This window comes from Gracilinanus agilis, chromosome 4 (assembly GCF_016433145.1).
Source record: "Gracilinanus agilis isolate LMUSP501 chromosome 4, AgileGrace, whole genome shotgun sequence".
Taxonomy (NCBI): domain Eukaryota; kingdom Metazoa; phylum Chordata; class Mammalia; order Didelphimorphia; family Didelphidae; genus Gracilinanus; species Gracilinanus agilis.
The window spans coordinates 104,270,879-104,288,697 of record NC_058133.1 but is presented as its reverse complement, the minus strand read 5'-3'; the positions used below and the strand labels follow the sequence as shown (position 1 = coordinate 104,288,697).

Below are 17,819 nucleotides of genomic sequence, written 5' to 3'. Positions count from 1 at the left end.
AATTCCTCTTTCCAAGCAGTATCCAAAGACCAGCCAACCTTAGTATTCTAACTGAAGAATTTGTGAAGATTTCTTTCCACATCTCCCTTTTGGGGTGCTCTGGACTGGCAGCCAGGAAACCTGGATTCTGTTTCCAGCTATTTCCACTAACTAGCTAGGCACTTTATTCAGTTCCCTTCCTTTCTCTGGTCCCCAGTTTTCTTGTCTCTGAAAAAAGGAATTGGATGAGACCATCTGTGAGATTCCTTCTGGTCCTAACCTTCCCTGAATCAATGATCCCTTGAGAGTAGCCTTCAGCCAGCCGGGCTCCAGGTGCCCCTCCAAGAGCCTGGGGTCGAATCTCCTCCCTGCCCAGACCTGTGTGATCGTTCTCTACTTCAGTTAATGTGCTGGCAGCAGTCGGTGCTCTAAACTGGTGGAAAATTACTTGTAGACATGAAAAAAAGAATCCGCCTCCACTCTTTCAGAGCTGCTTTTCCTTTCCCTGAGCCTGGCGGAGGAGCTGGAAGTGATGTGAAGGAGGAGAAGGGTGGGCACTACTTATGCTAGCTGGTGAAGCCTTGGCAAAGCCATTTTATTTTTATTTTTTTAAATCCTTCCCTTCTGCCTCAGAATCAATACTCTGTTTTAATTCCATGGCTGAAGAGCTGGGCAATTGGGATCAATTGACTTGCCCAGAGACCCACCCAGCTAAAAAGGGTCTGAACCCACATTTGAAGCCAGGACCTCTCGTCTTTAAGCCTGGAACTCTAACCGCTGACCCATCTTGCCATCTCTCAAAGCCATTTTATTTGGACTATCTGTGCTACCTCTACCTTCCTCCTTGTCTCTCTCTCTCTCTGTCTTCTCTCCTCTTCATCCTTTTCCTCTTTTTGACTTCAATGCTGAGGAATCTTAGGAGTTTTGATTTGCCCCGAGAAAATATCACAAGTGCTCTCCACCTCCAGAGAAAGAACTGCTGGAGTAAGAATGGCAGATGAAAACTGAAGATTTGCCACTTGTTTCTTTGGGTATATGTTTGGTGGTTTTGGTTTTATAAGATTATTCACTTAGAGCAATATGCAAATATGTTTTGTGTAATAATATATGTATAACCCAGATCAAATTGCTTGTCAGCTTCGGGAGTGGGGAGGGAAGGAGACAATATGGTTCATAGGACTTTGGAAAACTTATGTGGAAATTTGATATTAAAATAAAAAAATTTTTAATGTCAGAAGTGCCTTGGACTAAGGTTATCTCATTCATTCTCCTGCCTCATCCAAACCATCCTGGGCAACTGGAGGCTGCCTCAAAGATCTTAGGGTATCACCAATTGTGGTTCCAATCTGATTCGTAACCTTAAGCAAATCATTTTATGTTTTCTCATCTGTAAAATGGGCATAACAAAATTTGTACTACTAGATCAGACTAATGTTTCTTGTAAGCCCTTTCTTTATCAGCCCTTTGGTCATTCACATAAGCAATCAATAAATATTTATTAAGCACCTCTCATGTGCTCACTGTGCCAACTGCTGGATAAATTTTAGTGTATTGATTTCTTTTTTCTTTTTTAAACCCTTACCTTCCATCTTAGCGTCAATACTGTGTATTGGCTCCAAGACAGAAGAATGGTAAGGGCTAGGCAATAGGAGTTAAGTGACTTGCCTAGGGTCATACAGCTAGGAAGTTTCTAAGGACAGTGACTCTGGGCAAGTTACTTCACCCTGCTTGCCTCAGTTTCCTCACCTGTAAAATGAGCTGGAGAAAGAAATGGCAAACTACTCCAGTGTCTCTGCCAAGAAAATCCCAAATAGGGTCATGAAGAAGTGGGCATGACTTGAAAACACAAAACAACCACAGCAGCAGCAGCTGTGAAAAATCTAGTTTGCTCAGCATCCCTTCAGTGTTTGTGTCCAGACTGCTCTGCATTCACTTGCACCAGGAAATCACTGCTTTACTGCCTTGTCTCCTGTGTGTTTGTCTACACAAGTGATCATACCCGATTTCCTCCAAAAGACTAGAAACTCCCTGAAGGCAGGGGTTGTGTTTCCTTTATTAGAGCGTGTAAGGAGGAACCTTAGGTGAAATCTAATCTAATCTCTTCTTCAATGTAAATAAAGAAATTGAAGATTTAAAAAAAAAAGCCGAATGACTCACCTGAGGTCACCCATTAAGGGTGGGGCTAGAATTTGAACCCTGATCACACTTATTCATCAGGACAGAGGCTCTCCCAAGAGCTAGGCTTCTCAAGGGCAGGCCCCCAGCCTAGCTCATCAGGCTCTGAGGTCAGGAACCAGGGGGGTGCTGGAGACAGCGTATACTGGCTTTGAAGGGGCAATGATTAAATTTTCAATGTAAGCACTTAAGCCCCAGAAATCAGAAAATGCTACAAATCTGGGCTTCATTTATTGTTTCTTTGATTGTCTGGACTTGGGAAGATAATGGAGAAAATGTTGATAACACAGTTTTAAAAGTGTGTTATCCAGGAGGCAGTTAGGAGGGTCAATGGATTGAGAGCCAGGTCTAGAGACAGGAGGTACAGGGTTCAAATCTGGCCTCAGATACTTCCTAGCTGTGTGAACTTGGGCAAGTCACTTAACCCCCCATTGCCTAGCCCTTACCATTCTTCTGCCTTGGAACCAATACACAGCACTGATGCTACAATGGAAGAGAAGGGTTTGAAAATAAAGTGGGTTATACCTGCGTTCTTTTATGTGTGGTAGAGTTGGTTGTTCGACATCTATCAGAATACCAGCAGACTGATCCCTCTCCCGATAGGGATTGGGTAGCTGGAATATTGGTGCTGGTTCTGCCATCAGACAGGGAATTGCTCAAGAAGGGTCGGTGCCTCCTGCTCTCGGAGCTCCAGGATTCCTAGGACAGGGCCACATGTACCTCAGTGGCTCCGGAGCTCATGGCAGCCTTTCATTGCTCCCCAGGTAGCAGCCCTACCTTTGGCCTCGGGGCACAGCTGCCCATGTGGGCCCAAAAGACTACCCCAGCATGGTTGTTAGCTCCCTACCTACCCAGCCCCGGGGCCCTCCCACCTTGCTCAGGCCCAGACCTGTCGGGCCTTCATGGGGCCCCAGCGGGAAGGAGTGGAGCTCGGCTCTGGAAGAGCATTCTGGAACCCGAGCCGCAGGAGCAACGACGACCCAGGGAAGGGTTAAGGAAAAGGCAGAAGAAACTCACATCGCTCTGCCGGGGTGTCAACACTCGGCTCCTGGGTGGCCTGACAACCCCCCAGACCAAGGTCCAGAGACAAACCAGACACCCAGCTGGGGAGGTGAGCCCCAGCCCGCTGTGGACACTTTCTTGGCATCTCAAAGAAGCCAAATTACCCCTGTGTACCGGTTCCCACCCGCTGCAGGGGGCTGCCCTCATGCTTGCTGGGTCCCAGAAGGAGCTGCTGCCCCAACCGTATGTAGTAATCAACTCCCGGAACCCTGGGGTGATCCAAATAAAGTAGCCTATAATCACGGAGTCCAAAATAGCCCCGCAGGGGAGGGCAGCCCGTTAGCCCGCCACCGGCCCCTTGCTCTGGCCCCACGGCCCCACGAGGGCTCAGGGACCTGCCTCAGGGGTGGACGGGTGCAGGCCAGGGAGCCAGTTAGGTGGCTCCTACCACTCCCGCCAGCTCGCCTTCCAAGCGCAGCTGGAGTATTTCTTCCAGGCAGAGCATCCAGGAATTCAGACCCTGGTTGCTCTCTGCCTCTTCATCCTTAGAGAAAAGGGTGAAGGAGGAAGGCTTTCTCCAGGGTCTTTGGAAGAGGAGATACTCTGCTGAGGTCTGGGAGAGCACAGTCCTAGGGGCCAGCGTCCCTCGCCTCCCACCTTTGCACATCCCCCCCTCTTGACCACTCCTCCTCCTGAGAGCAGGGGAGGTGTCATTCGTCTTAGTAAAGTACTCTGCACATCCCTCTCCCCAGCTCCTAATGAATCTCCTTCCCAAATGAATAACAATTGTAATAATTTTAAGCTTTGAGAATTATCTCATTTTATTCTCACAAAGTGCTGTTATTTCAGTTTTATAGATGAGGAAAGTAAGGCAGCAGAGGTTATCTATGCCCACAGTTGCCCAGCTAATAAGTGCCTGAGGCCAGATTTGAACTTTCTTTTTATTTTATTTTATTATTTTATTTTATTTTATGCAACCCTTATCTTCTGTCTTAGTAAAGATTTTAAGGCAGAAGAGTGATAAGAGCTAGGCTGGCCATTGGGGTTATATGCACACAGCTAGGAAGAATCTGAGGCCAGATTTGAACCCCGGTCCTCCCCATTCCAGGTCTGGCTCTCTACCCACTGTGCTATCTAGTGACCCCAAATTCAGGTCTTCTTGGCTCCAGATCTGGACCTCTGTCCACTGCACTACCTCGCTATCTCGTATTTAATTTTGTGTATGCTTTAATTTTGTGGGTGTATTTAATTTTGCGTGTGTATATCCTTAGAAGTGTGTGTTTTGTCTACCTGGATAGAATATAAGTTCCTTGAGGGCAAGAACTGCTTCATTTTTGTCTCTATATTCCTAGGTCTTGGCCCAAGACTCGGAACGTGGCAGGCGATGAATAAATGCTGGTGGAGAGATAGTAAGTACACAGAAAAGAGTTCTGCTTTCATTAATAAGGGAATCTTGGATGTTGAAGACACACCATTCTTGAAGGCTGAGACTGTCTGCTTGTGTGTGTGTACCCCACACTTAGTACAGTGCCTGGATAGTATAAGAGTTTAATAAATGTTTGTGGGAGGCAGCTAGATGGCTCAGTGGATGGAGAGTCAGGCCTGGAGATGGGAGGTTCTGGGCTCCAATCTGGCCTCTGACACTTCCCAGTTGGGTGACCCTGGGCAAGTCACTTAACCCCCATTGCCTAGCTCTTAGCGCTCTTCTGCCTTGGAACCAATATACAGTATTGATTCTAAGAAGAGAAGAGTGATGGTGGAATTGCTTGTTGGCTACAGGATGGGGGAGGGAGGAGAAGAGGAAAAGAACATGAATCATGTAACCATGGAAAAATATTCTAAGTTAATTAAATATTTTTTTAAAAAGAAGGGTTAATATGGTAAAGATGCTACCCACATTCAGAGGAAGGACTGCAGGAGAGGAAACATATAAGAAAAACAACTGCTTGAACACATGGGTCGGGGTGGACATTATTGAGGGTGTGGACTGGAAAGTATCACACCAATGCAACTACCAACAATCTGGAAATTGGTCTTGATCAAGGACATATGACAAAACTAGTGGGAATGTGCATCGGCCATTGGTGGGGGGAGTGCGGGGGGTGAAGGGGAAAGGAGGAGCATGAATCATGTAACCATGTTAAAAATGAATATTAATAAATGTTTAAAAAAATAAAATAAAATAAAAAGAAGGGTTAAAAATATATTATGTAGGGGCAGCTGGGTAGCTCAATGGATTGAGAGCCAGGCCTAGAGACGGGAGATCCTAGGTTCAAATCTGGCCTCAGACACTTCCCAGCTGTGTGACCCTGGGCAAGTCACTTGACCCCCATTGCCTACCCTTACCACTCTTCTACCTATAAGTCAATACACAGAAGTTAAGGGTTTAAAATTTGAAAAAAAATTTAAAAAAATATATTATGTATATATGTATACGTATTTTATATATCTATATTTTTTGCTGTCACTTAAAAGATTCCTTGTACCTTAAATTGGGATGGGAGTGGAGTTCTTAGAGATTCAGTATTGAAGCTTTTCTCTAGACTCATTCCAATAGTCTGGCTCCCTTCTTATTCCCTCCCATACCTACAGGATGGGTTTCTGAGGGTCCAGGAAGAGCCAGGAAGCTCAAGGAAAGCTTCGAAGTCACATTTTGCTCCTAGAAACTCACAGCTCTATCCTCCGACTGTAGCATACTCAAGGCTTCCCCCATTCTTAGCCAGTGGAGTTGGGCACTTGGACTACGGAAGGTGGCTGACTCCCTCCCACTTGGGAATCCTCTGGTGGACATGAGACTCTCTGGGTTTAAAGGTGGGAGTCTGTCTGCCTCTCTCTCTTTCAAAGGAGTCAGTGCTCCCAAACCTCCAGACTTCCAGGTGGGAATTGGAGGGAAACCCCAGGGCCTCCTGCTGGGGGGATGATGCCTGCTCCCTTTGGACTTCACATTCTTGTCTTAACAAAACCACTACCTTATTGCCAAATTCTAATTTCCCACTCATCCCTCTTCAAGGCTTTCCTCGGTGACCAGAAAAAGAATGGCATCAGATAGGATTTTTCCCATTGTAAAGAGGGAGAAACTAAGGCATAGAGTGATTAAATCATCCATCAAAGATCACACAGCAAGATGGGGAAGGGTCAATGCTACTATTTGCATTTTTAGAGGATCATAGACTGGGAACCTGGATGGGAGCTTAGAGGTATCTGAGTCCTACCCTCTCTTTTTCCAAATGAGGAAATTGTGTCCGAGAAGGGTTAAATCACAAGTTCATATAAGTGAGTAGCAGAACCAGAATTTGACACAAAAGCAGGTGACAGATGATACAGTGGACCTGAGTTCAAATCTAGCTTCAGACACTTTCAAGCTAAATGTCCCTGGGCAAGTCATCTAATCCCTACCTACTTCAATTTCCTCATCTATAAAATGGGAATGATGACAGCATTTACCACATAGGATAGTAGTATGGATAAAATGAGATATTTATAAAGAGTTTTGCAAACCTTAAAGCATTATATAAATGTTAGTTATTATTATTATCTACTAGTATCATCACTCTGCCTTCTAGCTCCTTCTCACTCCAAAGCCAACACTGTCCCCACAAAGCCATTCTTTTCTGTCTGTCTCAATCTCTCTTTATCTTCTTCCTTCTCCCTTGACTTCCTCCAGCTCTTTCCCTTCAGCAGCCAGCAGCCAATGTATTTCAGATTTGCTATTCATGATGAATATAGATGGGCAATTGGGAGTTCTAACTCTAGTTTTAAAATGGAAGCATAGAAGCTCTCCATTAATTTCTCTGGCAGGGTTGAACACTTGCTGGATGTTTTTTGTTTGTTTGTTTGTTTGTTTTTTGCAATGCATTCCTTGCTTCAAGGTGCTCCAGGTTGGGCTATTTTGCTGGTTGTCCCCAATTCCTCTCCTGAGATTTACTGTTTTTTAAGCTCCACCACCACCACCCTCACCTTGATACCTCTAGCCCATTCTGTCTGTCCTCCCTAGTTCTGCTGGCTTCTCCTGGTTTCTTGTGGCATGAGCTCAACTTTGACTTGTGCCTGGCTTTGCTTCCACCTCTCTCCCTCGCCAGAAGACATTGTGTGCTCAAAAGAGAAGGACCAGGGAACATGGGAAGCAGTGTGGGGCAGTAAATAGCCTTTGAGTCAGAAACATGTAGGTTCAAACCCCACTTCAGACAATTACAAGGTTATATGACCCTTGGCAAATTATTTAATTTGTCTGTGCCTCATTTTTCTCATCAATAAAATAAGTAAGTTGGATGCAATGCCTTCTAAGGTACCTTCTAGCATTAAATCAATGACCTGTCATTCCAGGTATCAACCCAAACAACCTGTAAGTAGAATCGCTAAGGCCCTTTGTCACTCAATGGCCAGGTCATTTCCCCACCTCCACTACCATTTTCAATTTTTAAAAATTTTAAATATTTTTCCATGATTCCACAATTCTTGTTCTCTCCCTTCCCTCTTCCCTCCCTGCTCCTGGAGCTGACAAGCAATTCTACTGGTTTATAATGTGCTATCACTTGCTACCTATTTCCATATTATTCATTTTTGTAATAGAGTGATCTTTTAAAAACCAAAACCCCAAATCATATACCCATATGAACAAGTGATAAATCATGTTTTTTTTCTGGATTTCTACTCCCACAGTTCTTTCTCTTGATGTGGATAATGTTCTTTCTCATAAAATCCTCAGAACTGTCCTAAATCACTGCCTTGCTATTAGTAACAAAGTCTATTACATTTGATCTTTCCACAATGTTTCAGTTACTGTGTATACTGTTTCCTGGTTCTTCTCATTTCACTCTGCATCAGTTCATGCTTCATTTTTAACTCTATTATGAATCCTGATTTGCTGCTTTGACTTCCTCTCTGGGATGGTGGGAATAAAATTCTAGAATGCTGGAACTAGGAACGTCTAATCCCATCATGTTGCAGGTGGGGACACAGGGGAGTCATTTGCCTAAGGTCACACTGCTAACAAACGAGTCTTTGGAGAATCCTATCCCTCCAATTAGATTATAAACTTGCTGAAGGGAGGGTCCCAGTTTCCTACAGTATTTAACTGAGTAATACCTTTAGCTAACTGCCTAACTCTCTTACTCTTTTTTTCCATTTCTTAAGTCTAAAATTGCCTGTTCCTCCTGCCATTTTGTTTTCCTAAGTTCAAGACCCAATTCCTACCAGAAGTCATTGGAATCATAGACTTTATAACTAGAAGGGCCCTTGGAAATCATCAAATCCATCTCCTGTAACAAAAAGGGCTTTGCCCAAGGAATTGGGTTAAAGGACTGGGCTCCCGGGAGGCAGTTAGGCATGTGTCCAGGAACTTGTCTATTGACCTAGATCCTTTGGGGAGTGAGGAAAGGGAGGGTTTGGCAATAGTAGCCTAACCCCATATACTCTGCTTAATGGCTTGATCTTTGGGGAATAGGACTGATTTGCTCTGGCAGACTGCCTCATCCTAGTAAGTTAACAAGAAGTATGTGGTTCTTTCTCTCTCAGGTATCACACGACCAAGGACCTAGGTTGGAGGAAAATCATAACTTATAGCTGAACCATTAAGTGAGGCTCTCTAGGAAGGTGGAATAAAGGCCACAATTATTGCTTCCAAAAAGACACTTCTAGGATCATAGTATTTATATAGTGCTCTAATGTTTACAAAGTGCTCTATCCATTTTATCCTCACAAAAACCCTGAAAGGTAGATGCTATAATTATTCCCCCTTTTACTGATGAGGAAACTGAGGTAGATAATGGTTAAGTGACTCTCTAAGGGGTACACAGCTATATGTCTGAGGCTGGACTAGAACACAGGTCGTCCTGACTCTAGGTCCAGCTCTCTATCCACTATCCCATCTAGCTGCCTGGCAGAGACCTTAGAGGCCATCCATCATCTATTATGGATTAGTAAACTGAGGCCTGGAGTAGTTAAGTACTTTGCCCATGGTCACAAAGCTAGTGGGTGTCAGAGGCGGGATCTGAATCCAGGTTTCCTTGACTCCAAGATGAGCACTCTCCCCATTATATCAATGTTGCCTCTCATATCTCAGGTAGGCCATTAGGGGAAGTCCTATTCCATCCATCTACCCATCTGCATGCCTCCCAATGTGCACTCTTTCCCTTCGCCCCTCCTCCTCAACTTCTCCTCTGCCAAGTCTTACCTCACCTTTGAGTTAAATAAACAGCAATTCAATCTCTGTGCTCTCTGGCATGGGGGACAAGAGGGAAGAACCCCTCAGGGGAACACATCCTGATATCTCTGCCCAGCCCAGCCCTGACTAAGGGCCATTTGGGGAAAGAGTAAGGCAGAGAGGGGGGAAATAGGTGGAGTTGGGGGTGGGGAGTGGGGAGCTCATTATTTCATTTTCACATCAACAACTAGCAGCTAATGAGGGTTCCAGCACCTCTGTGAGGTCTGGCCCTGGCCCAACTGGAGAGTGGGAGGGAGAGAAGCCACAATTCCCTGTTCCACCTATGGGTTCTCATCTCCTAGGAAAAGACAGCATAATTAACTCCCTTTGGATGAAGGAAGGAAGGTGGGGTGGAGGGTGAGATTCTCAGAAAACTGTTTAGCATTGTTTAGAACTTGGGCAGAGGGTTCCTCGAATACAGCAACTCCAGGAATTCCAATGTCTCCCAGAGTCAGAGCTGTTGGTAGCAAGGACCCTTTGCTCTAGGGAATAATGCTGGGGAAAAGGAAGCCTGAGATCCTTTCCACTGGACATGCTGGGTAGGGACTGTTCCTTCCACCTTGGGTCTTCCTGTCCCTTCTGCTTCTGTGCAGTCTATAGGGCAGTGTAAGATTTTTCAAGGTTCTGAGGGCAGTTCAGATGAGAGGAAAGTGAAGATTAGTGTGACCCTCCAGTAGGGAGAAGGGAAGCCTGAGGCTAACTTCATTGTTGTGTTGAGGTTCCAGGAAGGCCATTGGACCCAGAAAGGATGTTTTCTATTTTCACCAAGACTAGAACAAGTGGGGTGACATTGCAACACGAAGGATCTGAGCTGGAGGCCGGGCAGACTTGCCTTCCAAGATAGCCCATCAGCCCTTCAATAACAGCCTAGGGGATTTAACAGTCAATCAAGAAAGATTTTTTAAAAGCCTACTATGTGCCAGGCAATGTGAGAATGGGAAAGGAGGCAAAAAGGGGCTTGAGACGGAGAGTAAGGGCAAGTGTGGCAGAATCGTCTAGCGAGGGGGATCAGGGAAAAGTAGAAAAAAATGATAGGAGGAAGATCAAAGATTTGGGGAGTCAGAGAACCTGCATTTGAATCCAGGTTCTTCTACTTAAAAGCTATGTGATCTTCTCTCTGGATCTAAGTTCCCCCTTCTATAAAGTGCAGGAATTGGTTAAATAATCTCTAAGATCCCTTCCAGCTCTAAAGCCTGATGCCCCAACAACACCCTGAGCCGCACTGCCAACAGCCAGCCACTAAACTGAATGAAGACCATTCATTCCCTAAGGCAGGGGGAGAGCTAGAGTCTTAAAACTTAGATCATTTCTTCCTGCAGGTCAACAAAAGCCTTCCCTTAGGCTCTGCTTGTCTTTCCCACTTGGGACAATGCCTTGGTCCCCTTCCCTTCCAGGTCCACTCAGTTGGGGCAAAACCATTTACTGCACTACTGGACAACCCATATTATCAAAGTCTTAAAAGCTGGAAACAGCTAAGTGGCTCAGTAAACAGAACTCCTGCCCTGAAGTCAGGAAGACCTCGAGTTCAAATCTGGCCTCAGACACTTAATAGCTGTGTGACCCTGGGCAAGTCACTTAATCCTATTTCCCTCAACTTCTTCATCTGTAAAAATGAGCTGAAAAAGGACATGGGAAACCATTCCAATATCTTTGTCAAGAAAACCCCATATGGGGTCACAAAGAGTCAGACATGAATGAAATGACTGAATAACAACAATGGCAAAGTTGGAAGAGCTCTTAGACATCATTAGTTCTCCCTTTAACTATGAGAAAACTATGGAACAGAGAAAGGGAAGTGACTTGTCCAGGATCACACAGATAATAATACTTTCCTAGTACTTTAAAGTTTGCAAAGTACTTTGCATATATATCTCATTTGATCCTTCCTGTGTGGTGGAGCCATTATTGTTCAACGGTTTCAGTAATATCTAACTCTTTGTCACCCCATTTAGGGTTTTCTTGGCAAAGATATTATAGTGATTTGCTCTTTACTTCTCCAGATCATTTTACAGATGAGGAAACTGAGACAAACAGGGTTAAGTGACTCGCCCAGGGTCACCTAACTCATAAGTGTCTGAGGCCAAATTTGAATTCAGGAAGACTTTTCCTCCTGACATTAGTCCCAGAACTCTATCCACTATACCACCTTGCTTGCCCACAGTTGTCCCTGAATTCTATTTTATTATTCTCTCCATTTTATACATGAGGAAAATGAGATAAGAGAGCAAATGACTTGCTGAGAGCCACACCAGCTAATAAATGTCCGAGATCAGACTTGTATTTGGGTCTTCCTGAGTCCAAGTCCAGCTCTCTACTCACCAAGGCAAGCTGCTTTGATACTACTAGGACCCACCCCAGGATCTTTCCAAAGGAGTAGCGAGCCCTCCCACAATCGAGCTAATCCATGTCTTTGTGGGCTCAGATAAATCTTGAGTTTAAATTCTATCCTCTCATGTCTGCTCCTTGGAATGCTAGTTCTGCATGCCCTGAACAGGCACATACCCTGTCCTAACTTGGATGAGATATGGGGTGGTAGCTCTCAAAGTCTGGGGACATCCCCGAGATACCAGTTTCTGAACAAAGTTGGGCACGAACAAGAGTGGCGAGTGGCAAGGTGGCGAATGGGTAGTGTTGCTGGCCAGCGACTCAGATTGGCAGGGGGAGTGTATAAGGGCAAGAGATAAGAGAAGTATAAGGTTCCATGTCTAGAGAAGAAAACATCTCAACAACTGGGCCAGTTCATAGCATCATCAATTTAGAGCCGGAAGGGACTTCAGAGTTCATCCCCTTATTTTACAGATGAGGGAAATGAAACCAGGAGAGGTAACGTGTCCTAAGTCACAGCGTCAGCAAATACCAATGCCTCCTGTCTTTAAATCCAGCCTAGACATAAACCAGTTTTAGGCAGAACTGAGGCTCTAGGTCGGGGGTTCTTAACTTTTTTTCTGGCCTGGATCCCTTTGTCAGTCTGGTGAAACCTAGGGACCCTTTCTCCAAACAATTATTTTAATTGTGTAAGACAAACTACACAGGATTACAAAGGGAACCAATTATAGGAAAAACATAGTTCTCAAGATTCCTCCATTTAAGAATAAAGGTTCAAAACCCTTTCACATCAGAAAAGCCTTTCTGAGACACATCCAGAAACATGAAGTCCGTGCTCCTAAAATGCCAGCCTTACCTTCTGCCAGTTTGGAGCTCCCATAGCTGGCCCTGTCCATAGCTGGCCGAATACCAGCCCTACAGAGAAGAAGCCCTTTCTTCTGGTCTCGTACCCCTCTTACCCCACAAAGAACAGGTGAGGACAACCTCTACTTTCCCAGCATTTCAGCCCAGGGTCCGAGTTAGGGTTGTAGGTTAGCAAACAACCTCACAGAGTAAGAACTGGGCTTGGCACATATTCTATATGGCTCAGTTTCCTCCGATAGGAACACTCGTGATTCCTTTGCAGGGGTTTGCTGGAGCAGGCTCCCAGGCAATTGTTCCATTTTTAGTGAGAGCATTTAAACCTTAGAAATTGGCAAATGCTACAAATCAAGGCTTGTTTTATTATTTTGTTCATTGTCCAGACTTAAGAAAGTGATGGAGAAAATGTTAATAATGTAATTTAAACTTAAAAGTGTATTTCGCATGCATATTTTTTTCCTGGGGATCCGGTTGTTAACAATTTACCAGCACACCACTGCCTTTCATTTAAATTCCCAGATTTTGGTTTCTCAGAGAATCCTAGTTAATTCACATGACTCTTGCATGTCATTCCATTCTGACTCAAATGCCCCCAGATCATCTCTTGTCCCTGCAATGATGGTTCTTCTCTCTTCTCATGCTTTGACCTCAAAAGGGTCTATGCAAGAATTGGTCCAACCTGAAAAAATGGCAGGTTGGGCTGATTCCAGACTATCCTGAAGCTCTGAGTGGAGCTTCAATAGAAGGAAGGGGGAGGAGAAATTCCAAGTTTTCCATGGATGAAAAAGGACCATTCAAGGAGAGAATGGTAGCAAGGGTAACCCACCGTCTCCCTAGACACATACATGAGGACAGAGACACGGCAAGGCACATCCAAGGCTCCCAGCCCAGACCCAGGGGGTGGGTGGGGAGGAGGGAGAGCAGACTAAACTGAGGAGACAGTGAGTCCTGGCTCTTCTTTGGGGCAGCAGTTTCGCGCCACCCCTGGGCTCCCACGGCAGACCGCCGTCTCAGCCCGGAGCCTCTGCTCTGGTGGCCCCACATCAGGAGGTCCCATTCCCACATCCCTCCAGGGGGGTTCATACCTTCCCCCAAAGGCAAACACACACACACACACACACACACACACACACAGCAACACACTCACTGAGAATAACCCCCGCCTTCCTCCCCAAGCCAAAGCTAGGAGTAGCACACGGTGGGGGGTGAGGGGGAAGAGAAGAAGGGGGGCCCGAGAGGCTACAACAAAAGCAGAGTCTGTGACTCAGGCCTGGGGAAGCTGACGGCCCCAGGAGACCAAGTCCACAGAACTCCAAGTGTCGGTGCACTAATGACTTACAGAGACTGGAGGTTGGGAAGCTCCCACAATGCCTCGGCAGGGATTCTGCTCAGCTGGTTATTCTGCAGCATCCTATAATTAGAACAGAAAAGGGGCTTAAACACACACATACATGGTGCATAGCATCATGGGGTGGGTTCTCCTTCCCGGACCAGGTCCTTCCTGTCTCCTCCTGGGGGACACAAGGGAGCCTCAAGCCTGGCTACCCTTCCTCATTAGCCATCAGATAACAAGGCAGAAAGACTAACTTCAGGATAATGAGAAAGGGGGGGGGGGTGCCAGCAGGGTGGCTGCAGAAAGGCGCTCTTTCCCACTGGGTTGCTCTGGAAAGAGATTAGAGTTGGGTGCCTAGAACAGGGAAGGCACTTTATAAATTGGGATGGTCTGAAGAATAAGAGAGTAAGAGAGAGCTCAGTCCTCCTTGGCAAGACTCAGGTTCCCCATCTGCAAAACTGAGAGAAAGGGCTTTGTTTCTAGGGAGCAAGTAGAAATCTGGATAAAAGATGGCTATGGGAGACCTTCGGTCATTGCCCCTGAGATCTCTGTAGAAGGCATGGGAGAGGAGGGAAAGGATAACACAGAGAGAAGAAGTAGAAGCTTCCACCTTCAGGGAAATCTTCATCTAGCTGAAGGGACGGGATACATGGAGGAAAGGACTATTTTAGGTCAACAAGGGTAAGGGAAAGGTGAAAATGAAGCTGTCCTATAAGAATAGGGTTTTTTTTTTCTTCCTGAAAGATCAGCTGAATGAATGACAAGCAGAAGCAGTTAAGAAAGTGAGACAAAAGAGATACTCCCAAGAAAGTTAAGGTCAATGAGGAAAGAGACCACCTACACCAGAATATTTATAGCTATACTTTTTGTGTTAATGAAGAACAGGATGCAAAGTGAGTGCCCATTGATGTGAGAATGTCTGGGCTAGGTGGCACAATGGATAGAGCGCCAGGACAGGAGTCAGGAAGACACAGCTTCCTGAGTTCAAATTCAGGTTCAGACACTTATTAATTGTATTATTGGGCACTTAGTGTTTGCCTCAGTTTCCTTATCTGAAAAATAAGCTGGAGAAGGAAATTCCAAACCATTCCAGCATCTTTGCCAAGAAAACTCCAAATGGTGTCACAAAGAGTCAGACATGAAAGAAATGACTGAACAACAGAGGGCAAATCTTGGTACCTAATGTGGAAATATCATTGTTTCATAAGACAAATATGAAGAGTTTGTAGAAATCTGGAAAGACGTGAATGAATTGATGCACAGTGAGATAAGTGGAACAGAATACTCTAAATGACCACAATAATGTGAGGGAAACAACATGGAAAGGTATAAGAACTCTGACTGTTGCAGTAACTGAAGGTGACTTGAGAGGACTGAGAGTGAAGCAAGCCTCCTTCTTCTCTGCACAGAGGTGGGAACAAAATAAGGCAGATGTTGTCAGACCAGGCTAATGGGTTGGCTTGTTTGCTTAGCTGTGCTCTTTTGTCACAAGAGGGGCTTCCATTGAGGCTGGATGGACTGAAGTCACTGGGAAGTGATAGTGATGTAATAAAGGAAAGGGCATCATAAAACACTTCTTTTCCAGAAAATTTTAAAAGAAAGTCAGTCAAAAAGGAGAAAGAAATTGGGCTTCTCACTTCCCCAAGGATATAGGCAATTCCAGAATCTTAGGGTTGTAAAAAAGGTCATTGGGAGGTCATTAAGTACAACTGGTACTTGGGCAGGAATCTCATCTACAAGATCCCTTACAAGGGGTCATCTTGTTTCTAAATGACATCTCCCAGCAGGATGAACTCCTAAAGTAGCCCATTCTACATTTAGATAATTTCAGTTATTAGGAAGTGTTTCCTTGGATCCACCCAGTATACATCTCTCTTCTACTCCCATCCATCACCCTTGGTTTCTGTCTTTTAGGGTCAAACAAAACAAATTTAAACCTTCTCTGCCATGACAGCCCTTCAAATATTTGAAGATGGCAACCATGTCTCTATCTTCTTTTCTAGGTTGAATACCCCCATTCCTTGCAATGATCTACTTCTCTGACCATCCTGATCGCCCTCCTCTGGACACATTCCAGCCTTTCCTTAAACGTGGCATCAAGAACTGGACAAAATACTCTAGATGTGGTCTGTTGACTAAGGCAGAGAGAGGGGCACCGGAGGCATCATCTTCCTTGTTCTGGACACTTATGCCTCTCTTAATGTGGCTGTCGTGTCACATGGTTAACTCACTTTGAATTTGCAGTCTATCCTGGATCCTTTTTGACAAACAGCTGACTGGTCATGGTTTCTCCATCCTCTATTTTTTAAATTGATATTTTAAAAATCTCAAATGCAGAATTGTATAGCCCTGCTAAATTCCATCTTACTAGTCAACAAGCATTTATTAAGCTCCTCCTATTTGTCTGGCATTGTGATAACTACTGGGACTAGAAAGAAAGGCAAAAATAGTCCCTGCTCTCAAGGAGCTCCCCATCTACTGGGGGTGTGTGAAAAGAGAGACAAGTTACAAACAATTCTAAACAAATAAGATATCTACATGATTAATTGGAGGTATTTTCAGAAGGAGGGCACAAAACAAGCCATATGGAATAGCTTCAAATTCACATAAAACTGCCTTTTTATGTTCTTTAGATATGGAAAAGTTTGTGGGTTGGCATTGATTCTTTTTTAAAAAAGAAAAAAATTTCAAAGGAGTGTAAGCTGCTTGGACTCAGTACTGTTTTCATTTTTGTCTTTTTATTCCTAGTATCCAGGATAGTTCTTGGTCCATAGGAGGACCCTAATAAACCCTTAGTGAATTAAACTGAATTTCAGACATCACCACCATTTGTCCTCCCATGTGGCACAGGCAATTCAGAATGGAGGGCTCAAAGGTGACTTTCCTCTCCTCTCCATTTCCACGTCACCTGATTCCTACTTTTCTCACAACACAGAATTTTTTTTTAATCCTTACCTTTTGTCTTAGAATCAATACTATTGGCACATAGGAGGCACTTAATAAGTGCTTTATTGTTTTATTAGTCTGCATCTTTTGGGGCTACAATTCGTGGGCGCTATTACCCTCAATAAGTTTACCCAGTGGATGGCAGATATGAATGGTATCAAAGAGGGAGAGGACCCTCTTGCTGGACATTTTCCTTTTTTTTCTTTTTAAACCCTTATCTTCCATCTTAGAATTAATATTGTGTATTGGTTCCAAGGCAGACCAGTAGTAAGGGCTAGGCAATGGGGATAAGTGACTTGTATAGGGTAACAAAGCTAAAAAGTGTCTGAGGCCAGAATTGAATTCATGAAGATGTGACCTTCCTGATTGGAATCCCAGTACTCTATCTACCATTGCCCTCAATTACAGACTTACACTGCATTAATAGAAAACAGAGGGAAAGAGGTGGTAACCACATCATCATCCTTTCTTCTCTGGTCAAATCATATCTAAAAATGTTTTCAATTCTGAGCATCACTTTTTAGAATGGACATTGACAAGATGGGCAAAAGCCATAGAAGGGTAACCAGAATGATGGGGGGAAATGTAACTACATCATTTGTATGAAGGAATTTTGGAGGCTTAGGAGAGAAAGAAGGAGGAGGAGGAGGAGGAGGAGGAGGAGGAGGAGGAGAGAGAAGAAAGAGAGGATTTAAGGAAGATATGACAATTATCCTCAAATTTTAAGAACTGTCAATACAGAGAATGATTAAGTTATTCTGTTTTGCTATCAATGTTTTGCTCCCCCTTTTTTAGACAGGGTTAAATGATTTCCCATAAGTATCTGAAGTCAAATCTGAACCCAAGTCCTCTATACTCTAGGGCTGGTGTTCTATCCACTGTGTTACCTAGCTACTCTCCACCTCCATTTCTTTTCCTTTCCTTTCCTTTCCTTTCCTTTCCTTTCCTTTCCTTTCCTTTCCTTTCCTTTCCTTTCCTTTCCTTTCCTTTTCTTTC

General features: G+C 44.5%; 1 protein-coding gene across 1 annotated transcript in view; it reads right to left on the bottom strand.

Moving 5' to 3' along the window:
- Positions 1-17,819, bottom strand: part of LGR6 (leucine rich repeat containing G protein-coupled receptor 6) — a 186,124-nt gene that overhangs the window by 80,149 nt on the left and 88,156 nt on the right. Inside the window, exon 4 of the mRNA XM_044674923.1 lies at positions 13,884-13,955. Coding sequence (XP_044530858.1) covers positions 13,884-13,955 — 72 coding nt within the window. The remainder of the gene's footprint in view (positions 1-13,883; positions 13,956-17,819) is intronic.